The 25,327-nt window shown below is 40.9% G+C and overlaps 1 protein-coding gene across 2 annotated transcripts in view; it reads right to left on the reverse strand.

Annotated features, from left to right (window-relative positions):
- FNIP2 (folliculin interacting protein 2) overlaps positions 1 to 24,996 on the reverse strand; it is a 129,312-nt gene extending 104,316 nt beyond the window's left edge. Inside the window, exon 1 of one of the 2 annotated variants that reach the window (XM_023636378.2) lies at positions 24,745 to 24,996. In XM_023636378.2, coding sequence (XP_023492146.1) covers positions 24,745 to 24,857 — 113 coding nt within the window. In that variant the 5' untranslated portion in view covers positions 24,858 to 24,996. The remainder of the gene's footprint in view (positions 1 to 24,744) is intronic. The other variant, XM_023636379.2, reaches the window with a different exon arrangement.
- Positions 24,997 to 25,327: the final 331 nt, after the last annotated feature.

Consider the following 25,327-nt stretch of genomic DNA (forward strand, 5'->3'; position numbering starts at 1 on the left):
GCCTCCTTGCTTCTATCTTTTGGTATACTGTTAGCTCCTATAACACACATTACAATAGAGGAACAGTATGGAATAAACCTTCATGAATGGAACCGCTCAAGGGTAGGGATGTACCTTATTCATTCTTGTATTCTACCAATTCATTATACCGGGAATATGGAAGATATTCAATAGATGCTGTTGAATGAAGATTTATTGTACAGGGTCCTATAAGTTCATTCATAAGTTTACTTTTAGAGTTCAGGACACATATCAGAAACATTATTATAAAGGGTGGTTGGTCCAAGTACCTGGCCGTCTTACCAAAACCAGGATAATCTGTAACATAGCCATTATTCTAAGAAATAAATGAACTAACTGTTCTTCATAACATAATACCTTAACATCTTACCTATGAAAAAATGTCTTCTAAGTGGTAAGAGCCTGCTATTTTACATAGACAGACAGACAGACACAGACACAGACACAGACACAGACACACACACACACACACACACACACACACACCCCTCCCAATCCTGCTCTTTCAGAGGCTCTGAGGGTAGGGGAGGATGGCAGGAGGCTGCTCAAAAACCGAGGGGATAAGCAGTTGCTGGAGGAAGGTACAGCTTCAAGAATAGTAATTAGAGTAGTTGAGATACCACAAACGCATCCGTCCCCTCTTGCTCTGGGAAACAGAGTGGTTCAATGAGGCACCACCTCCTGATGTGGAGAAACACACTGCTCCAATTTTTTCTGATTCCGTAAAGAAAAAAAAAAAACAATGACAAGGTGTGACTGGAGATCAGGAAAGGCCTGGTACGCCTGGGCAGAGGTTACGGTGCTCTCATCCCTTTTTGGCAGACAAGGGCAACACCGTGGAAGCGCTGATAAATGCATCTAATTAACTTGCCAGTCGGGGCCATCGTAGAAATGCTTAGAAAATTTTCATAAATTTCCCCGGATACCAGTCACAATTAAAGGTCACACCCAGTAGAAGACAGCACAACAAATTTAGCTAACACAGCTGAGCAGTTTGCTATGTGCCTAGCACAGTACTTTTCTCCCACTATCTCATCTAATAGGGGCTCTATTTCAATTTATAGATATGAAATCTGAGATGGGAAGTAATTTGCCCAAAATTGCATAGCTACTAAGAAGAGGTAGAGTTCAAATCCAACATGCATACACACATACTCTTAACTGCTATGCATCCTGCCTTGCTTTCTTCAGAAAGAAAAAAAGGCTATATAAACAAACTATAAATACTGAACATATATACACTGGCTCTATATGGAAAGTGCTTAGAACAGTGCCTATACATGGTCAGTGCTAAGTTTTATTATTACCATTATTCTATTAGGGCAGATTATATGTAGGAAGGCAGGAGCAAGCTCAGGAAATGGAACTTGTTTTTCAAACTATACTACTGTGAAAGTCCAGTTTGGAGTTAGGTAATCTTTGCTTTTCACTACTGCCCCTTGAAAATCCGATAAATTCTACAGCTATTAATTGTTAGTCTCACTTTTGTAGTACTCCAAACCTTTAATGGCTTTAAACAAAGGAATTACAGCAGCATAGCAAAGCCCTTCTGCCTTCGTAAGCATTATTTTCACCAGGAACACCCCCTACCACTCGGGTGACTGCCAGGACTAAGCCAGATCACCAGCACCCCTGGAGTAGAAAAAGATTCTCATCCCTTTCACCCAGAAACTATTCTATTCTTACATAAGCTTTTCCTTTACACTGTTTTTATTCTTCACTAAACGCGTAGCATGTAGGAGGAAGAAGTCAAACGGCTTCTACTGCTACATTATGGCCACAGCACACCTGATTGCCAACAAAAGCTCAATGCCAGGAAATCCTGTGAGTGTGTCTTTAGAGAGCTGGGGCCAGGAGGCTGTGACAGCTATTAGGTTAAATCCAGACTGTCTTCAACATGAACCGGGTGTTCCCCGTGAGTCTAGCCTGTGCTATGTGGAACCCACTTTAACCTGTTCTTAGAGAACACAGCAACTTTTCAAGAGGCCTGTCCATATGTACTGCCTCTTCCAGGGAATCAACCACACTAAGCAATAATGTGCTACAACTCTAAAAGCTTCCACAAGAAACCTAGGCTAAACTAGGACATGACCTTTTCTATCATCTCCCTTCTCCTAAAATTACCCCATCAAAAGCCCTAAGTGAACACTAAAAAGGTCTTCACTAAAGGAAAGGAAAGCTGAGGTCAAAGACATTAAGTTTACATCATGAGCTAATGGGCCTTTTGCTTATTCATTTATTCAAACATTTCCCAAATACCTACATATGTGCCAGGTGCTATATTCCAAACTGAACAGTACAGACGTGGCACGGTCATCCCTGCCCTCGCAGTGGAGTGGTAGGGTCATGCACAGGCAATTACAATCCAGCAGGTTGGGGCGCTAAGTGTAAAGATGAGTATGAGAAGGAGCAGGGTTATCTAGCCCACTGGGGGTGGGGGTGCTACGAGCAAAAGCTTCCAGCCATCAGGGCACTCACCATGTACCAGGCACTTTTCTAACTTTTCAAGAACAAACCCACTTAAATCTCATAACCACACCACGAGGTGGTTACTATTATTCCCAGCGTACCAACGAGAAAACAGCAGCACAGCACAGAGTGGCTCCATAACTTGTTCAAGATCATAGAGTTATTAAGTGATGACATCAAGACTGGAAACCTGAAGTCTGGTTCCAGAGCCCAGGCCTCACCTAACCACCACCCTAGGTAGGAGTCAGCAGGTTAAAGGTGAAAGGGAGGAGGTGAATTCCAGGCAAAGAAGTCTTTATTAAAGGGAAAGCTCAAAATTGTTTGAGGAACTAGACAAATTCACTTTGACTGGTTTAAAAACGGAGAGTCCGGGGAGAGCAAAGAGAAATGAAACAGGGCCAGCCATGTGCAGGAGTCTGGACTTGATTTTCAAGAGTTACATGTTATAGTTCTGAGCACTCAATACCAGAAAAGAGCACAAATCTATTGAAAATAACACAAAGGTTCAACAACACACAAAAGAATGCAGATTTATGATCAGTAAAAATTTCTTAAGTGCATTTTAGCTACAAATTCATAACAGCTTTTAACAACTACGAAACAAGGCAACTTGCCTTACGCAGAGGACTGAAAATTGGCTGAGGCCTAAAGCAGGAATCAAGAGGTCTGTGTTCCAGATCTGGCCCTACCCATACAGGCAACCATCTCTGTGACCTTGGCCAGGAAACCTGTTTCCTATTCCATACAATAAATGCAACTACACTGGAAAATAAAACCCATGTAAATGTGAGCTATTATAGTTAAGTCCATTTTATCAGCTATACTTTCTCTGAAATATGGGTCTTTAACACAGCAGCAATTTAACCAATAGGCACCTCTCTCTCTTTAGAAAAGAAAATCATGGGAAAAATTAGTTTCTATGGCACGTAATTTCTAACTTCAGCATCCTAAACCTCCAGCATGGCTTGTTTCTGCTTTGAAACCATCACCACTACATTTCATAGGCTAAACAAATCTTTCTTTGTCTTTGCTAAGGAAAAGAAATGATTCAATTAAGAGGACCTCAGGCTAATTGCACTCATGGGGGGAAGGGAATATTCCTAACTTTTTCAACAACATCTCTAAGTACAAGGTTCTCCAATTCCTGATGCTTCTCCTCCTAGTCTACTGGGAGATGGCAGCAGCCACCTGGAGTCACAGGTGCTTCTGCCTCAGATGTAAAATTCAAATCACAGACTTAGGGATTAAAAGAAAGCTTAAGGCCTTGAAAATCAGTATGTACACAGACAATAACCGCTCTCCCTACTGTTTCCTATCCCCACCCCACTAAGAAATTACCTCATCTCAATCAATTAAAGAAGATAGAGCATGATGAAGAGGAAATCACAAGGAGTCATAGAGAAAGAAACCCCAGGAGATCGAAATTGCAATACCTTTGACTCTGGTTAATTTGTCACTGCTTTTTTAGGAAACAGGGAACAAGACTCTCAGAGAATAAAGGTTGCAGAGAGTGACAATCAGAGCCTCTTCCCAAGCTAAGCCATGTGCTTTGGAAAATAAAAACGACTGTCAACTCTCATTCCTATTTGAGGACAGCCACAATTTACGGGTGAAACAAATACTTTCAAGCCCTCTTTGGTTCTTATTTCAAAACTGATATCCACAAAATTCAAAGGGGAGGAATGAACGTCTGAGAGCCCCCTGAAGCTGTAATAGTAGAGTCATGTGTCACTTAATGATGGGATACATTCTGAGAAACACACGATTAGGTGATTTTGACGTTGTGCAAACATCATAGAGTATACTGAAGGGGAACAAAATTTGCCACCCCAAAATGTGTCTCCTTAACATAAGGATTATTTTAGACTGATTTTTTTCTTTTTTAAGATGTTATTTTTCCTTTTTCTCCCCAAAGCCCCCCAGTACATAGTTGTATATTTTCAGTTATGGGTCCTTCTAGCTGTGGCATGTGGGACGCCACCTCAGCATGGCTTGATGAGCGGTGCCATGTCTGCAGCCAGGATTTGAACTGGCGAAACTCTGGGCCGCGGAAGCAGACCGCACGAATTTAACCACTTGGCCACGGGGCCGGCCCCTAGGCTGACTATTTTTAAGAAAGAAAAGACTCAAAGTTTTTCTTGCTAGCTTCTCTTTAAGCGCCTAAAAGAACTCAGATTCAAAAATCCATCTCAGGAAGTGAGCTACCACCTTAGAACAACATGAACTAGGCAGTAGACAAGGAGAAAGCTAGAAAAACCTATTTGCTGGGCTCTCTTCTGTGTCCTTCTGTTTCTGTGTGGCCAAACACTTGTTTTCCAAACGTTTTCTCCTTTTCACCTACCTGTGAATAGCCTGCCTTCCCTTTGAAGTCCCTGACTCTCCCCATCCCCAACATCTTCCTTTGTCTTTAGCTGAGGATGGTATTTAAGGTGAGGACTTTGGCCATTTTGGTGAGTTACTCAGTTTTCCTGGGTTTCTCTCACGTATACATGTTGTTAAACTTTTGTTTGTCACTGTCCTACTAATCTGTTTCATATCAATTTAACTCTTAGACCAGCCAGAAGAATCTACCTAGAATGGTAAAGGAAAATTTCTTCCTCTCTTACAGTATTTACACAAACCTCGATGGTACAGCCTACTACAAACCTAGGATACATGGTACTAATCTTATGGAACCATTACCATATATGTAGTCCATTATTGACCAAAATGTCATTATGCAGTGCATTACTATATATGATTTACGCACTAGTGAACTTAGGTTGTCTTATTTTTTTTTAACTATGGCCATGAGAAACCAAAATAAGTATTCCTTTATTCATCTGCATTTCATTTGCCATTAACATTTTTACTATATGAACTGCATTAGTACTCAGGTATTTGGTCACTTGTTTTTATGAGGATAAAACAGCATGAAGCCAGTAGAACATTTATCTTGGACAGAGAACTGGATTAGGACCAGAAAACAAAAGTAGGAATAAACAAACATTTCTCTGGAAGAAGTATAACACAGTGGTCTTTCAGTCATGGGTGTGAGGATTGAACTTAACATTTTCATAACTGATGAGTGACAAACTGGCCAAGGATAGGGCTATATTTATAAATGGCTCTCAACATTTTCACGAGGAAAATGCCCAGCTAAAGGAAACACACAGTAAGATCTTTCAGGGTTCTTTGAACAAACAAATAAGTTAGTGGCAAATGAGTTTCAGTTCAGGCAAACGTCTGGTCAGTTTAGGTAAAAAAACTATCTTTATGACAGATCAAAGCTCTAAAAAAAAGGCATATTCTTAATAGAATATGTCATACATTTCTTGGCAATGAACCTTAGAAGTTTAAATTGGAACAGGTATAGGAAAAAAATTAAGCGATCTATGGAGAAGAGTCTCTGAGGTTTAAAAAAATTATATAACCCCATAGCTGAAAAGAACAAAAAAGGGGTAAAAACAGTAAGAACTATGGACAGAATAAACATACTTATTGGTTAAATTCTGAAATACAAACACTGGGAGATATTCTTAAAGTTCTGAAGAGGCAAATCTATGCAAAAATTTAAAAAGGAATTTTACATAATGCCTAATAAATTTATATTTCTTTAAGTAGTAGTACTAGCTGAAAATAAACAGGTTCAAATAAATGTATTTAAATATTTACTGCGCTCCTACTAATGTACTCAGTGCTATGCTATGCACTGAGGGGACATACATATATGATGTTCCTTGGACTCAAGGTAAGTCTGGCAGTGTTTGGATAATTAGAAAAACAGCTAGTAGAATGTTGTAAGTCCCATAAAAAAAAAAAACACTGAGCTCAGGAGTTTCGAGGGCATGCCCATTCGGGACAATCAGCAAAGACCATCAGAGGTGGCATCCGAACTAAGTTTGGAAGAACAAACAGAATTCTGACAAAAGTAATCTTGGGGAAAGGAATAGAAAAAGAAAAGTCTTAAGAGCAAAACATGGATTTCCTGGGCCCACTGGCAAATACTAGCTTAGTATCTCCCCTAACAACCACTGCCTCATAAACATCACTACGTGGAGTGTCCAACTGCACCTCAAATTCAGCATGTGCAAAACCAAACACATATATTCCCTCTTCAAAAGTCACTTCTTGGGGCCGCCTGGTGGAGCAGTGGTTAAGTGCACACATTCCGCTTTGGCGGCCAGGTGTTCGCGAGTTCGGATCCTGAGTGCAGACATGGCACCGCCTGGCCAGTCATGCTGTGGCAGGCGTCCCACATACAAAGTAGAGGAAGATGGGCACGGATGTTAGCTCAGGGCCAGCCTTCCTCAGCAAAAAGAGGAGGATTGGCAGCAGATGTTAGCTCAGGGCTAACCTTCCTCAAAAAAATAAAAAAATAAAAATAAAAAATAAAGAAAAATAAAAGTCACTTCTCCTTATAACTACCTTATTTCCATTAATTATGCCACCATTCTCCAAGATTACTCACACTCAAAACCTTTATTTTATATATTACTAGTTTTTAAAAATTATTTATTCCTCTCATTTACAATTCTCTCTCCCTCACTTTCACATCCTGTTGAGTTTTTTCTCTGAAATACGTACATTCCTCCAGGCGTACCAGTTAGGTCCCCAAGGAAACAACATTCAGAGAAAGCCATGGAAGACATACAAACTCTTAATGACTTACTAATCTTTGATGCCAAATCTCAGCCTCAATCCTAATAAGCTAGCCTGGGCCAGGTTCTGGAACTGGATGGGACCGGATGGAGGATTTCAGTTATGAGTACTGTAGGCCACCCAGAGCCTAAACCAGTGTAGGTCAAAGGACCTTCTCTTCTGCCCCCATAAGGCCACACAGGAACTAACCTGATGGTGATGAAGGACTGTTCCTGAGAACGGCAGCCAGTAAAAACACACACACATATACATATGAAGCTTGTTTGCCCCAAGGCTTAGGACAGAGCTGGTCAAGGTCCCACATCCCAAATATTTCTAGGATGGGAAGAAAAGGAGCGTCTTCTAAACAGAGGGGTGATAACTAACAGATTAACAATACTTTAGGATTTGTTTTGAAGCAGAGGAGAGACTGTTATTTTATCCTTGAAGATAAGTGTGCCCCTCCCCCACTAAAAATTCTCTGGGGCACTGGAGGCCCCGTGCTTTGCACATAAAGGTTTCTAACATAAAGGGAGAGAGAACACAGGTCTAACACATTATGGCAAGACTTTAACCTCAGAGAAGTCACCTATGATGGTCTGCTGATTGGACAACAATTCTGACAATCGAGTGCTAATTTTTATATAATTCTGAAAAGAACCCCCCTTTTCAATAGCTACTTAACATGCCAGTGGGTCAAGGCAAGCTCAAGACAGCTCCCGCTGCTCCCGCTGTGTTAAACACAATATTGACTTTAACGGTCCAAGCTGTAAAACTCAATACTGGCTGGAGTAATCTAAAGAGCAGCACAGCATGGTAATCAGCTGTAAGATCAAAGTCCAGTGCAACCTGGATTGGAAGGGAAGAAGCCTGGAAGAAGAAAGGCACAATGATGAACAAATTACAAAGCGTGGGTTTGCACCTACTGGAACTAGACTACTTCTGAATAGCTTTATGAGAAGCAAGCAGAGGCTGCACACTTCCCTTGGCACATATCTAAACTAGCAGCCCCATGCAATCAGGGGCAGTCCTTAGCACTTCAGTAAGATAAGATTACTGGACACTTGGATGCTTTTCCTTTTTCTGGCTTCTGAGACAAATGTCTCTCTCTCTTTTCCCCTTCCCCCCTCACCCCGCCCTTTCTGTTTATAAAAATCTCACTATCGTGAGTAACTGAATTAGTCAGAGTCTTCAAAGACAAATTCCTCTCCTTCGTGTAAGTCTGGAATTTTATGATACAGCCACAAGCGCCTCCTCACAAATGTTTGGGAAATTAATCAATACAAACAGCAGAACTGTTGGGAAACTACTTAGAGAAAAAAGAAGCTTCTGAGACACAAAAAGAGATAGCTGGGGGTGGGGTGGAAGGATGACCAGGCAGAGAGGATTTCTAGGGCAGTGAAAATACTCTGTACAACATCACAATGATGAATACATGTCATTCAAACTCATAGAATGTAAAATACCAAGAGTGAACCCTAAGGTAAACTATGGACTTGGCGTGAATATGATGTGTCCACGCAGGTTCATCCTTGGTAAAAAATGTACCATTCTATTGAGTGATGCTGATAACGGGTGAGGCTATGCATGTGTGGGGGCAGGGGGTATACGGGAAATCTCCATACCTTTCTCTCAATTTTACTGTAAACCTAAAACTGCTCTAAACAAATAAAGCCTTTATTTAAAAAAAAAAGAGAAGCAGAGAGAGAGAGATCTCTATCTGATAGGTTTACCAAGTATGGATTTTGCCACAGGCTGGGAGGGAAGCCATAAAGGTCGGAGCAAAACGTTATCGGCTTGTATCAGTTTTGTTTCTTCCCTTTGGAGATGAGAGGTCTGGGATTGGAGGAAAGAGGGAAGACTAAGGAATACAGATATGTTTTGCTTGCTGATACCGTCTACAGTAAAACACACTAACTTCCAACCTAACTTCCAACTTAACTTCCAAGTTAACTAAATTTCAACTTAGGCACTGAAACTTAAGTTAAGGTACCTGTACTGAGCCAGATGCTTCACTAGTCCACTACTGGAAATGGCAGTGGCTGCCCAATGCCTTCAGAGAAGGAACTCCTCCTTTTGATGAAGACAAGGTACCTTCCATTTCCCTACAATCTGGAGATCACCCAGAGATGGGACTAACACAGGGAAGTAGCTGGAGAAGCTGGAGGGAGAGACAGATAATATTTAGTCTCTGAGAGTTAACAGAGTCGTCACTTATCGAAAGCCTAATAGATGCCAAGCACTGTGTAGTACAACTGACATATATTATTTCTAGTCTTCAGAACCACCTCACAAGAAAAGCGATTTTCCATCCATTTTACAGATGAAAAAACTCATCCAGAGAGGATAACGTGCCCTACATCGTAAGTGGGGGAGCCAGGTTTGAACTCAGGAATGCAAATCCTTAACAAAGTCCTTACTCTTTCTATTAACCCTTAAAGTATAGACTGCAGATGCCCCATATACTCTTTAGGGTCACCTAAATTCAAAACTTAAAATTAATAATGCTTGCAAGGCCCTGCACAATCTGGTCCCAAAGGATCTTGCCTCACAAGAGCACTCATTTCAAAAAAACCAGTCCATTCATTAACTCAAGAGCACCTCCAAGGTTAAAAGTCTCCACTGTCTTCACCTCTGAATTCGAGCCCGCAGACCTGATCTCCTCGGTGATGTCTCCCCTGACCAGCCAGACTGAGAGCCCTCACTCTTTCCTTTCAGCTTTCCCTCACATTGGAGACTTGGTCCTGCACTACTGCTTTATATTACCAATTAGTTTTTCACACTTAATATCTATTATTTGCACAATCAAATGGGAAAGTGCCTAGAAATAATACTTAGACTTCATACTTTTCCTTATAAACCCCACAGAATCTTAACCTCTTAGGCACTTCAAATATTAATCTGCAGAGAGGTAATATAGATGATGTATTAGTAAAGAACTCACTGACTCGGGTTTGAATTCCCAGTGTCACCAGTTAACCACTCAGTAATCTCAAGCAAGTCCCAAATTTTTCACCTGTAAATTATTATGACTTTATAATATATAAATTAGCTAATGAAAATACCAACTCCAAAGGATAACTGTGAGGTAAGAGTGAGATGATGTAAGGCAGCTCAGCACATGGTAAACACTTTTATTTTCTACAAACATCAGAGGGGTCTCCTTGAAAATTCCTGATAGGTAGCTATTTACAGATTTAAATTTAATTTAATTTAAAAGATTTCAGAGAAGTCATTTACTTACATATTCTATAACGTCTTCACTAATTAAGATTTACAATATGAAAATACATCTTTAAAACCATAAATAAATGGCTATTTGCATTATAAAAGAATTTATTTTTTCCCCTAACTTTTATTTTTTGACTACACCATTTATAACAGTAAAGGAATTATTTTTTTAAAAAAGACATTTACCTGCAAGCTCATTACCCCATCACATCAACTGTTCTATTTTTCTGTTTTCCTTTCTAGTCCTTGGTCATATATTTACATATTTTACTAATATATTCCTCTTGTAGGTACTAATTGGCGGGGGATTTTTTCATTTAACATATCAAACATTTTATATTAATAGTCTTCATAATCATTTAACCATCAGATAATATCCCACAAAGCTAACATCACAATTTACCACTATCCTGCTGTTAGGCAACTATCATGATTCTTTTTAGATTTTTACTATTATGACAATATCTGAAGAACATCTCCACACACAAAAGTTTTTTGCTTTTTTTAACATCTCCATGCAGAGAAGTTTTTTTCTTTTAAATCACTGGGGTCAAAATAATACCAGCATTTTTATGTCTGGATAACACTGCCAAATTGAATTGCAAAGAGCTTAACAATCTGCACAGACATTAGACTAGACAAGCGATCAACCACCACCAAGAAGGAGCCAGGGTCCAAGATTCACTACCACCCCACTGTATTGTTTCTTTATGGTACTTTAAATCATCTCTGCTAAACAGCCATTATTGTATGCTGTCGGCAGGAGTATAAATAGGTGCAACATCTCTGAAGAGAAATTTGGCAGAAATCCCATCCTGGGTCCTTATCCTAGAAATATACTTGAGTTTATGCATAAGGATCTTCCGACAAGGAAGTTCACCATCTCTAACAAAAAAGCCTGAAAACAATCTAAATATCCATCAGTAGGGGACTGGTTAAATCAGTGTGCTTGGCTGCACACTAAAATTTCCTGGGGAGGGTTTCATAAAGATATATGCAGGCCCCAACGCAGACCAATTAAATCAGGATCTCTGAGAGAGCAGTCTGGCCATTTAAATCTCCCTAGGTGACTTTAATGTCCAGCCAGACTTGAGAACCACTGGGTTAAATATGCTACATGCATTTATTCAATGGAATACTAGGTAACTATCAACAAAATGCAGAACAGTGTGTATGGCAACTACTATTTTGTGTGAATGAAATAAAATGTTTTTTTCTTCTATTTGCATAGAACATTTTGGGAAGGGTATAAAAGAAACTGGTATAACAATGGTAGCCTTTGGGAAGAGAAATTAGGGGTGTGAAATGAGAGGCTTATAATTCAACGTATATCATTTTATATTGTTTGATTTTTTAACCACGGGCATTTGTGCATTTAAAAATTAATAATCTTGAACAAAATCAAATCATAATTTAATTTACAAAGAATTTTTCAAGAACATATGGCACTAAGCAGTGTAAAGCATCCCACCACAGGGAACACGTACCAGTGTTCGTAGGGTGTTCATGGATACTTAAAAAGAACCAAGTGGTTACCAGGGGTCCTCCTTCACCCTCTGGGCGGAGACAGAAGTTCCTGCTACCTCCCTCTGTCCTAGCAACTAACTTACTCAATGTACCATTCTAAAGCAAACAGTCATTGCCTGATATGCCTGGGGAAAGTGTTTACTCAGAGTTCACTTCCTCACGCAGTGTAGGCCATCATTTATGATATGTTAGTCTGGCTATACTCTTCTTAAAGAACGTGTCAGATTCATAAACCTATTTTTTTTTTTTTTAAAGATTTTATTCTTTCCTTTTTCTCCCCAAAGCCCCCCGGTACATAGTTGTGTATTCTTCGTTGTGGGTTCTTCTAGTTGTGGCATGTGGGATGCTGCCTCAGCGTGGTCTGATGAGCAGTGCCATGTCCGCGCCCAGGATTCGAACTAACGAAACACTGGGCCGCCTGCAGCGGAGCGCGCGAACGTAACCGCTCGGCCACGGGGCCAGCCCTCATAAACCTATTTTTAAGTTAGTTTTTCAAATGGAAAAATCATACATAGAAAACAGAGATGATTCCATCTTTTTTCTAAAGCACTTCATGTAATATGCAAACACAGTCTCTCCAGGGTTCAGAATACCAACATTGGTTTTATAATTAAGTGCGCTCTATCTTAAATTTGAAAAAACCAATTAGCTAATTTCATTCTATAATGTGTTTCAGTTTTACTAAGCCACACAAAAATTCAAATGAACCTGAAAAGTATAGAACAGAGTTTTACATTTATCAACACACAGCTGATAATTTCAGAGGTTCACAGATATTTTCTGAATTAAATACTTTTTCAACAAGTTGCTTTCAACAGATGTGGGATTTTATAACTGGGTCTCAGATATATTGCTTAAGTGTCTTTTTCAGTTTTGTTTTGTTTTGTTTCCTTTGAGGAGGGGGCAGTTCCCTTTAGAGTATTTACTCTATGATCTTGATACCAGAAAAACAATTCACTAATATTAATGGAAAAAGGAAACTGAGTTGTCTATAATAAGGGTCCTTTAAAAAATGTCACAATATATGCAAAAAACATCAAGAAAGGCAGTTCTCCCACAAAAGATCCTGAACAGGCAAAGTAATCTCAAGAAAAAAGAACAAAGCCGAGGGATCATGCTCCCTGATTTCAAACTATGCTACAGTAATCAAAACTTTATGGTACTGGCAGAAAAGCAGATACACAGATCAATGAAACAGAACTGAGAGCCCAAAAATAACCTCATACATATATGGCCAACAAATTTATGACAAAGAAGTCAAAAACATACAATGGAGAAAGGAAAGTCTCTTCAATAAATGGTGTTGGGAAAACCAGAAGGCACATGCAAAAGAATGAAAGTAGACCACTATCTTACACCACACACAAAAATTAACTCAAATGGATTAAAGACTTGAATGTAAGACCTGAAACCATAAAATACATAGAAGAAAACATAAGCAAGAAGCTCCTTGACATTGATCTTAGTGATGTTTTTGTGGATTTGACTCCAACGTCAAGGGAAATAAAAGTAAAAATAAACAAATAGGGGACAGCCCTCATGATCTAGTGGTTAAAGTTCGGCAGCTCACCACTTTGGTGGCCGGAGTTCGTTTCCTGGTTGCGGAACCATACCATCTGTCTATCAGTTGCCATGCTGTGGTGGCAGTCCACATAGAAGTATTGAAGGGCTTAGAACTAGGATAGACAACCATGCACTAGGGGGTTTGGGGGAGGGGAAAAAAAAGAGGAAGACTGGCAACAGACGTTAGCTCAGGACAAATCCTTCCCTGCAAAAACAAAAAATGACAACAATGAAAAAAACTGGGGGGCTGGCCCTGTGGCCAAGTGGTTAAGTTTGCATGCTCCACTTCAGCGGCCCAGGGTTCGCCAGTTCAGATCCTGGGCATGGACCTACACAACACTCATCAAGCCATGTTGTGGTGGCATCCCACACAGAAGAACTACAAGGACCTACACGTAGCATATAAAACTATGTACTGGGGCTTTGGAGAGAAAAAAACAAAGAAAAAAAGAGGAAGACTGACAACTGATGTTAGCTCAGGGTCAATCTTCCTTACCAAAAAATGTATACTTACAAAAAAAAAAAAAAGGACTCCACCAAACTAAAAAGCTTCTGCAGAGCAAAGGAAACCATCAACAAAACAAAAAAGCAACCTACCAAATGGGAGAAGAATTTGCAAACCATATATCTGATAAGGAGTTAATATCCAAAATATATAAAGAACTTATACAACTCAACAACAAAAAAACCAAACAACCCAATTAAAAAAATGGGCAGAGGATGTGAACATTTTTCCAAAGAATACATATAGATAGCCAACAGGCACATGAAAAGATGTTCAAATCACTAACTACCCAGGAAATGCAAATCAAAACCACAGTGAGATATCACTTCGCACCTATTAGAATGGCTACTATCAAAAAGACAAGAAGTGTTGAAGAAGATGTGGAGAAAAGGGAACCCTCACACACTGTTGATGGGAAGGTAAAGTAGTGCAGCCACTATAGAAAACAGTATGGAGATTCCTCAAAAAATTAAGAATAGAACTACCTTATGATCCAGCTATTCCACTTCTGGGTATTTATCCGAAGAACACGGAAACACTAATTTGAAAAAATATATGCACCTCTATGTTCACTGCAACATTATTTACAATAGCCAAGATATGGAAACAACCTAAGTGTTCACTGACAGATTAATGAATGAAGAAGATGTAGTATGTATACAGTCATGTGCTGCATAATGACATTTCTGTCAATGATAGACTGCATATACAATGGCGGTCCCATAAGATTAGTACCATATAGCCTAGGTGTGTAGGAGACTATACCATCTATGTTTGTGTAAGTACACACTATAATATTTGCACAACAAAATCACCTAACAATGCATTTCTCAGAACTATCCCTGTTGTTAAGCAATATGTGACTATACAACAGAATACTACTCAGCCTTAAAAAAGATGCAACCTTGCTGTTTTCAACAACGTGGATGTACCTTGAAGGTATTAAGCTAAGTCAGATGGAGACAAACATCATATGATTTTACTCATATGTGAAATATAAGACAAACAATACAAATGGACAAACAAAACAAAAACAAACTTAGAGATACAGACCGCAGACTGGCGGTTACTAGAGGGGAAGGGGTTGGGAAATGCGCGAAAGAGGTAAAGGGGGCCAGTTGTATGGTGATGGATGGAAACTAGACTTTTGGTAGTAAGTGTGCTGTAGCATACGCCAACGTCAAATTATAATGCTGCACATCTGAAAGAAAAATAAAATAAATTGGGAGATCAATGGTGGGGGAAAACAAAAGAAAGGCAGTTCTCTACTAAAAATCATTAATATTTCAAAAGATAAGATTCTGGAATAACAGAGAACCTTTAAGAATCATCAGTTTTCAAAACTCAAATTCATTCATTCCTTCATTCCACAAGTATTTATTAAACACAACTTCCTGCCAAACATTGCATTAGCACGACAGACATAATGGCAGGGCTAGGAGTTAGAAGAACCCCCAACCCAAGCTCTAACCACAACATGTACATTTTCTTGTTTCATTCAATTACTTTCAAATATATACTTTAAAGTGGCACCAAGTTTAAAAGATATTCTTGTTACTTCTTTTCACCCATATTTTATAAAGGACCTTGAGTAAATGAGGATAATTAAGAACTAAATGATAACAAGCAAACTAAATTTTTTCCCACAATTCCGAAGGTTTCAACTGTAAAACAGAAAAAAGATTTCCTGAATACGCCACAGAGAAAGAGTTGGCAGTCCGAGGTATTTATAAGGTGTTAAAGGCAGAACTGATTAGACTGGTGATTTTGTTGCTTCTTCCTAACACATCCTAAATCAACACCTGTTTCATCTCTTGAGGAATGTGCAGGTTAACATCTAACTAGGTTTCAACTTGTGAAGAAATGGAGTTGCCATGACAACGGAATGAAAAAGTTTAGTTAGAATCTAATAAAATGCAAACATCTACTCAATTCTGTTCAACTGATACACGTGCACTTGTAAGCAAATTCTAGTTTTCTGTTTGTTAAACTGTCAAAGTAAAAGTTAATCTGTTCTATAAAAGTTTCATGGATAAAACATTAAACATACAAACACACATACACCCTTTTGTCAGAGTAGGCTACAAATAAATACAATTAAACAATAACTGGGGCCGGCCCTGTGACCAAGTGGTTAAGGTCGCACATTCTGCTTCGGGGGCCAGGGGTTCACCGGTTCAGATACTGGGCATGCACATACATACCATTCATCAAGCCATGCTGTGGCGGCATCCCACATAGAAGAGTTAGAATGACTTACAACTAGGATATACAACTATGTACTGGGGCTTTAGGGCAGGGGGGAAAAAAAAGAGGAAGATTGGCAACAGATGTTAGCTCAGGGCTAATCTTCCTCACCAAAAAACAAAACAAAACTATGGTGTATGGGGCCCGCCCAGTGGTGCAGCAGCTAAGTGTGCATATTCTGCTTCGGCGGCCTGGGGTTCACTGGTTCGAATCCTGGGTGCGGACACAGCACTGCTTGGCAAGCCATGCTGTAGTAGGCATCCCACATGTAAAGCAGAAGAAGATGGGCACGGATGTTAGCTCAGGGCCAGTCTTCCTCAGCAAAAAGAGGAGGATTGGCAGCAGATTGTTAGCTCAGGGCTAATCTTCCTCAAAAAAAAAAAAATTAAAATTAAAAAGAACTATGGTGTAATAAGATCCCAGGTGATTTGCGTCACATTAAAAAGTTTTAAAAAACCAAAACAAAACAATAACTGATTGACCATTATATCCTGGCAATGCTGCATTTAGTATTAGAAGGTCTCAAGTACACCTAAATCAAGGAAAAGCAGACACCTCTAAAGTTAGAATATTTCTTAAGTTGTATTAAATTGTCAAGTAAATTCATGTACGTGTTTAATTTCTACTGAAATCTATTATACAATGTAACCTAGGGTATATTCAAATAAGTGGGCTATCAATTTTCCTAGAAAAATACTTCCATTATAAACATACAGAGTCTAGGTTGTTCACATAGGCTACCTGATTAAATTATTAACTTCCAACAGGCAACTATGCTTACTGGGAACTAGACTGAGGTCCCTACCAGATCTGTAGGTTCTCAATCTGTTCCCCTCTGCTTTGGGGGGATGAATTCCTACTGTCTCAGTGCCCACTCACACTTAGACACCCTGCATGAACTGGTTGCCCTTTTCAATTAGACATCAGTGGATAGTCAAACGCCAATGATCACTTATTTAAAGATGTATTACATCAAGTACAAAAATGCTCTTATTTATTATTAAAAAGTCAGGTGTAGGGATAAAATCATCTTTATAAAGCAATGCACGTATCTCTTTATAACACTGCTGGGCACGAATTCTAGTGTACAATCTACAAATTAAGCAAGATTACAGGGACAAATGACTAGAGAAATATTCTAAATATATACAGAAATGAAAGGCATACAGTTAAAGAGAGAGGAATATGATAATCGGGGATCCAGACTCAGGCTAATACTAAAATCTCATGTAACAGAAAGAACATTCTGCTATACAATACTTATCCACAACTTTACAGCATAAATGGCTGCATTTATTGCACTTAATATATTGTACTATTTTGGCACAAACAAAAAGTGCAATAAGAAAAAAAATATGTAGCATGATGTGTGAGAAGGCACATTGTCCTTTTCAGAAGTCCATTATAAAGGCAGCTGGACAGATTCTGGCTGAACACAAGTGGGATGCCAGCCCATCTCCTTCCAGCCCCATCCCACCCTCCCATTCAAGTACTGGTTACAGAAGTGCCTGTGTGGCCCTGAGAAGTGAGTCATGGATGTTCCATTTACAGATGGGGTGGGGCTGAGGGAAATCACTATTACATGCCCAGTTAGCTGGAAAAGTCCATCCTGTTTTGCCTCTTTTACATAATAATCATTTTTCAAAAACCTGAGATAAAGAACGCTCAGTAAGTAGGAATTTACCAAATATTTCAGCACTCTTACATGCAAAGGGAAAGACTGACTTTTACAGCCAAGGACATGATCTCATAGTGCAGGCCCAACAATTCACACTAGGCAAGGGATTTGTACAATCAGGATAAAACATTTGTTCCTTTTCACCCACACCAAGAAAAACAGTGGCTGGAGAAATGAGCACGGTACCAGTTCCCAAATGAGATTCACCCACCAGGAGTTCAGCAGGGAGCCAAAGCATTTCACGAGCGCAAGGACAATCTTTTACAACTTCCTTTGCCAAGGACACACAACAGCAAAGTGGCTTCCTTTAGCTGACCTCACAAGCAAACCATGAGAAATACAACCTAAAGCCACAACAAAAACCAATGTTCTCTAGATCTACACTCTGTGCATTAAAAGACCACATGCCCAGCCCATGTCTCAATACCACCTACCAAGTCAAATGACAATGTGTAATGTGACCAATTCATATTTCAGAACTTAAAATCATAAAACATGTCTTAGCTTCAAAAACATCGAATCCAAACCCCTTAACTTATCCAAGTTACCCCAAACTCTAAACGGTTGTGTCACTTTGCTGTACATATTTTGGCACAAACAAAAAGTGCAATAAGAAAAAAAACACGTAGGATGATGTGTGAGAAGGCACACTGTCCTTTTCAGAAGTCCATTATACATACACTTTTCTATACATATTTCAAATAAATCCTAATTAGATCTCTCTCAGTCACCGGCTGGAGATCTGCACGCAGCGCCTGTCTGAGCTGAGCGCTGGTGAAGATTATACTGGGCTGAGCCTCTGGAGAAGCAGTGCCCCCGCCCAACCAGTAAAAATTTTGCACAAATATATTGCCTACAATTATCAACCTCACCAATTAAATTGGCCTCCTAAGGTTCATAATGAACTTAGGTTTTAAGTACATTAACATTCATAGCATATTACTTTTAATAATTGGAACTATCAGTTATTTTAACAAAGAGGAAAAATTCTATAAAGAGTTTTTATTCAAATCAGGCTTCTCCACAAATGTTATCCTTACTCTCTCCCTGGCAGTGTAAAATACTCCAAAGACTATTTAACATTTAAATTATTTAAATCACAAAAGCAACAAAAATTCATAAGAGCAAAACTCAAGATACCAACAAATAATAAAACACAAGTGTCAAATAAAATATTCACCCACACTTTGGCAACCACTGTTAATATGCTGCTGTACAGTGCTGCTCTCTTCCACAATATCTAATCACACAATCTTTTTTGTGTGTGTGTGACGAAGATTGGCCCTGACCTAACATTCACTGCCAGTCTTCCTCATTTTGCTTGAGGAAGATTGTCCCTGAGCTAACATTTGTGCCAATCTTCCTCTATTTCGTATGTGGGATGCCACCACAACATGGCTTGATGAATGGTATGTAGGTTCATGCCTGGGATCGGAACCCACGAACCCCAGGCCACTGAAGCAGAGCACATGAACTTAACCACTGCACCACCAGGCCAGCCCCACACACTCATTTTTCAATATTATTCATAAAAATTTATATTTTACTTTTACTTTTTCTATTCAGAACAGCTTTCTCTGTGTGTGTATATATACATATACGTGTGTGTATGTATGCATACATGTAAGAAAATATATATATAAATAAAAGAATGATTTGGCTGCTGCAGAGTATCATCTATGGTGTGGCTGCATCATTTTGCTTAACAAATTTCCCCCCTCAGCTAAATAAGATTTCATTTTTTCTAAGAAAAACTTGCATATAATTCTGAAAAACAAATACATCATATTCCTAAAAATATTTCTGAGCTCCCAGCCACCTCCTTCCAGGTCTGAGTTCTTGCCTGCTGAGTGTCTTTCACGCTCCCCTGAAAACTTAGAGTCTCTCTATCATCACTGACAACATCAAGGTAAAAAAAATAAGTAAATAAAAACATGTCACTTCAGTTCTTTTTTTCCTTTTTTTGAGGAAGATTAGCCCTGAGCTAACATCTGCTACCAATCTTTCTCTTTTTGCTGAGGAAGACTGGCTCTGAGCAATATCCATGCCCATGCCCATCTTCCTCTATTTTATAGGTAGGACAATTGCCACAGCACACCTTTCCAAGTGGTGTGTAGGTCCACACCCGGAATCCAAACCGGTGAACCCTTGGCTGCCAAAGCAGAATGTGCAAACTTAACTGCTGTGCCACCAGGTCAGCCCCACTTTAGTTCTGTCTTAAGTCTCTCATCAACAGAAAGAAAATGGCCTCTGAAAAATGATTCCACTTTAGTAAAGCCTCAATATGAAGAATACTGAACTCCATGACTTAAAAGGCTCTTAGTAATACTTAAAATCATTCTGTGCTGCATTTTATTCTTTTCAAAAGATTTTCAGACTCATTATATTCCCTCCTCACCACAACCGTATTACATAGGACTGGTGCTGTCACTTTACAAATGACGAAACTCAGGACCAGAGAAATGAAAAGACTTGCTTGGTCTCATGTCGACATGGTGCAGAAGGCAGGTCTAAATCAACAGTCTTCTCAATTTGTCTTCCAAGTGCTTTTAGCAGAACCCACTGCATTAGATGGAAGAGTCCCTTCTTTCGCTCTGCCAAAAATGTCTAATAACCCCCTACAGCGTATGGCATGTTTCAGGAGAAGGAGATATGATGTAATGAGTGTGCCAATGAAGCCAAAACAGCAGGCAAGGGACCTCCAGGGAGACTTGCAAAGTAGTAAAAAGAAATCAAAACTGCTATTTATGTGTCACATGTTACAGGCACTAAAAATATGAGGGTTGTGGAAGTAAAGTGGGGTTTTTTTCCAGCAAACTCTCCACCCCACGTCAGAAAAATCTCATTAGAAATGATCGCATCCTGGGAGCTGGCAGTGGGAGGGGAGTAAGCACTTCTATGTAATCTCCCCTCTGTGTGCAGGAAACCAAGTCATCCTCCTGGCCCTCAGTCACACCAAGGATGAGAACAACGAGTTCTCGATGCTGTACCTAATGTAAAGATTTATTCTTTATCAGTGTTTGAATTATCTTATTATGGTTTCCAATACCATATGGTGTAGTTCGCTGCTCATTCATCTAGGTGTATAATCTGCTGTCTTTTAGATTGTAAACTCCAACAGGTGGGACCACTGGCGTCCTAGCTTGATTTGTACAGGTAGAGCACAAAGCCACAAGCACATGGGCATGAGATGCTATTTGATAATGATGATAAGTGGATTAAATTATACTTATACTATCCCGGTAACAGATTACTTAAATTTGTTCTAACAGAACAATGTGGATTAGCACTAACTAGGCCATGTGGCAGTAGACAGGCAAGACTGAAGGGGTAGGAGTGAAGTCTACTTTTTCTAGCATTTACACAGCTAGCCATGAAGCAGCTGAAACGCTTTCCCCTACTCCTCATATCCCAGGTGATATATGTCTTACTCACTTCTTCTGACTGGTCCAAAATAAAACTTGGCTAACCCATGACCTTTTTCACCTCCCTGTTGCATACGCATTTTAGGTGAAAAGTGGTCCACTAATTTATCAGAGATATTAAAAAAAAAAAATACCTTCAGGTAAAATTTCAAACTTGAACTAGATATGCAAGTCAGTGGGCATACCTCGGCTTTTAAAAATCCCTATGTGAACATGCCAACCTTAAATTCAAGATAAGCAAGAACCCAATTCTGCTTCTGACGTAAGCCACTAGACAAAAAATCATCTCTTTTCATTCTAATATATCCTTCTGGAACAAAGGGTTATTCAAATATACATTTATGTATCAATTAATTAAAAGTGAAAGCATTATGAAGACCAGCAAATAGAGAATCCTCTCAAATTTCAAGACAACAATGCAATTTCCTAACTTTAAGTAGAGCTTACACTTCACAACACCATAATCATACCATGCCCTAACTACTTCTCCTAAACTTGTGAATTCAATCTCTTTTGATTCTTTTTCTGTTTTTCTAGCAACCGTTTTCCTCAAAGCCAGGAAAAGGGCTTTCTGTCGAGATCCTAAACGAAATAACACTTAAGAAGGAATCTTGACTGTCCTGATCCTCTTTTTAGATGGAATACCGGAAAGCCTGAGATCTGAAAATGAGCTGTGATATAAGCTATTAATATTGGACAACAAATTTCCTCTCTAATCAATTAGAGTATGTGAAGACCGGGGGAATGAGAGAACGGTTAGAAACCCAGAGAAGGGATGAGGAAGTGCACAAGAGTGAACAGAGTAACATCCAGGGCAAAACCTGATAACGGACAAACTTCCAAGAAGTGGAGAAAAGCTTAAAATAACTAGTAAAAGTCCATCACCAAGAGAGAGAAGATACAAATGGCTCGCACAAACTCCAAAGGAAAAAAACATACATGTAAAAAGTTGGATCTTATTTTTACTTAGATTTTCCCCCAAAAAAATATGGCAATATATGTTTACAAAACTGCCCCAAAAGTGTGCCTGAATGTTCAAGGGACCTTTGGTTCTCAAGACCTACAAGTTACATCCTGTATATAAATCCACTAAAGAATACAAATTCACGTTAGCAACAGTCGAGTTTTAACCTAAGGGTTTTACCTTAACTTCTTGAAATTGATTTGACAAAGTGGGCTCCTAAGGGCACCTAACCTGCTGTATGAGGCACCCACTTCCCCAAAAAGCACATGCCTTCTCTTACTGGGTAAAATCTGGATAAAAAGCAGCACAGGGTCACTATTTTGTAGGGCAAGAAAGGGAAATTTCTAGGAGACTTTTCCCAGCAGGGCTACACAGCATCTAAGAGTTAGGCTAGGCGAAGACAGCAGGGGGAAAGACTGGCTTGGGTGTCCTTTCTTGATGTGTTGTGTGCTGGCTGATTTGTCCCCATCTTCCTGGATCTTTACTGACATCTGCTACTTCACTTCTTTTCCCGTGGTGACCCCCACCAGGGACACGGCTAAAGGCCCTCATCAAGTGAAATGTTCAACTGAGATCTCCAATTGTCCCAAAGACATCTACCTCAAAAACTTGTAGAATATCCTAATGAGGTCAAGGAAAAAAAAAAAAAGTCCTTGGCACAATTTTGTGTTCTTCATCATACACCAATGGGAAGTCAGAACACTATACTGAAAATGTTCCCACAGAGCGGGAATCAATTTCCCTAATATGGCCAGGCCCTAAATATAGCCACAATTTTTTTTTTGCTCAAAATACACTCAATTAAACTTGTGGATGGAGGAAATGGCGGTGGGCAGCTGGGCAGGAGCACAGGAAACAATGACAGTGTAACTCCACTATCTTCACCAGCAGTGAAATGGCCTTAAATGTCCTCGACAAGGGCTGCCAAAGTAAAGACACCTGTAACACACATGCCCTTTTCTCTCCAGGCTTTGTTCCCTTGATCGAGTCTGGGTTACTAGGAGAGAAGAGAAGAAATTACATACCCTAGGTCTAAAGTAATTCTACCATTCTGAGAAGGAACACAGCATCACTAGTACTCAAAAGAGTGAAAGGCATAGAATTCCCTACTCAAATTATAAGGATTCAGTTAGCCCAAAAGAAACATGAGAATTTAACTAGGGTAGTTTAAGGTCCTCACAATTTACCTTCCAAATACCATCACACACACACACACACCCCCCACAAACACAGAATATTGGTATTTAATGTTCACAACTGCAGTGAGGAGCTGTGTATTTTAAATGAATGGAATTCAAGAAAAGCACAATCTAGAACATAAAACTTCATCCAAAATTTATTCAAAGTTCCAGTTGAAACTTTTAAGAGGTCTATTATACTGGTTCAAGTTTAATAACAAACTGTTCTTGCAAGACGTTCTGGCCAAAAAGCACCTAGCAGAGTGTCAGAGTTGGAAGTAGATGCTCAATAAAAAAAATTTGCTGCAGAAAACTGTTAAAGATAAATAAACGAACTTCTCGACCTAAGGGCGCTGAAAGGCAATAAACGACACTTTAAAGCATCTTTTAAAAGTTAGCCCTTGAAAGCAGAATAGCAAAGAGATTTTAAAGACTGGATCCTGTGGTCAATCTGCTTGGGTCAAAAATGCAGGCTCTCCCACGTGCAGCTGCGGATCTTGGGCAAGCTGTTTAGGTTCTCTGTGACTTTACGTTTCCTCATCTGTAAAATGGGAATTACAACAGCACCTACCTCACAGGGCTGTTAGAGATATAAACGAGAGAAATCAACACAAAGTATTTAAGATCTTAAGTCCTCAACAGATGCTATTATTATTTCAAAGGTGTGTGTTCGGAAGGTCGGATCTATTAAATATATGCATAAGCTTTGCTATAATAAAATCTCAGCCATTTCATAGAAGCATTTTACTCCCCCTTTCCAGGCGGCATCAAGCTTCCAAATGATGTGGAAATTACAGACTTTCATTCATCCGTTTGAGAGCTTGTCATATACAGCAAGAAAGAAGGAAGGTGCCTTTTTCGTGACTGTTGCTCCTTCACAACTTCAAAATACTGTCACGTATACAGTAAGTTGGAGCTGCCCTCAAAATGACAGCTCACAGCTTTGCAGCGCCCGCAGAGGCGCCCGGGCGGCTCTGCCGGGAAGAGGTTCACCCCAATTCACCGCGACTCTCCCATTTCCACGGCAAAGCGAGCGCACGCCCGGGAACCCCAAGGAACACACGAGAACTCTTTGAAAGGAGGAAGGGACCCTGAGTAGCGGGGAGAGGGAGAGAGGCGGGGAGAAGCGGGGGAAGGGACCCTCCCGGTCACAGAGGCTCCGGAGCCACACTCGGATCGGGCGCGCCCAGGATGACCAGCCCCGGGACCGGGTGCCCGCGATGGGCTGCGACGTCCCGGCGGCCCACTCCCTTCCCCGGCGGCCCCCGAGGCCAACTCCGCTCCCGCGCCGCGCTCGCCCCTCGGCGCCCCCTCACCTAAAGGCGGGTCCTTCCTTCGGAGCCCTGCCCTGGGCGGACGCCGCCGCAGAGCCGCCGCCGCCGCCGCTGCCCTTTTTGTTGAAGAGCTTCTGGAGCAGGGTTGGGGCCATGATGCTGCCGCCGCCGCTGCAGCGCCGGCCGGGGCGCGCGGGGGGCCGGCGGCTCAGCGCGCAGCCGGGGGCGGCGGCCGCGGCGGCGGGGCCATCGCGGCAGCGGCGGCGCGGCCGCCCAGCCTTGCGGGAGCGCGGGGCCGCTGCGGCTGAGTAACTCTGCTAGGCGCCGGAACCGCCGGCGGCCGGTCATATGACTGAGCCGGCCCGCCGCTGCCGCCGCCGCCGCCGCTGCCGCCGCCTCGCGCGCTGACAGTTATCTCCTGCGGGAGGAGCCCGCAGCCCCACGGCGGCGGCGGCGCGGGAGGAGCGCGGCCGCCCCGGCGGCGGCCATTGGCCCGGCGGCCCCCCGCCCCGGGCTCACGTAACCCCGGCGGGAGGCGCAGCCCGGCGCGGGCGGCCCCGTGCTCCGGCCGCGGGGGCGGGGCGGGCGCGGCGCTTAAAGGGGCCGACGGGGCGGGGGCGGTGCC

This window comes from Equus caballus, chromosome 2, assembly GCF_041296265.1.
Source record: "Equus caballus isolate H_3958 breed thoroughbred chromosome 2, TB-T2T, whole genome shotgun sequence".
NCBI lineage: Eukaryota > Metazoa > Chordata > Mammalia > Perissodactyla > Equidae > Equus > Equus caballus.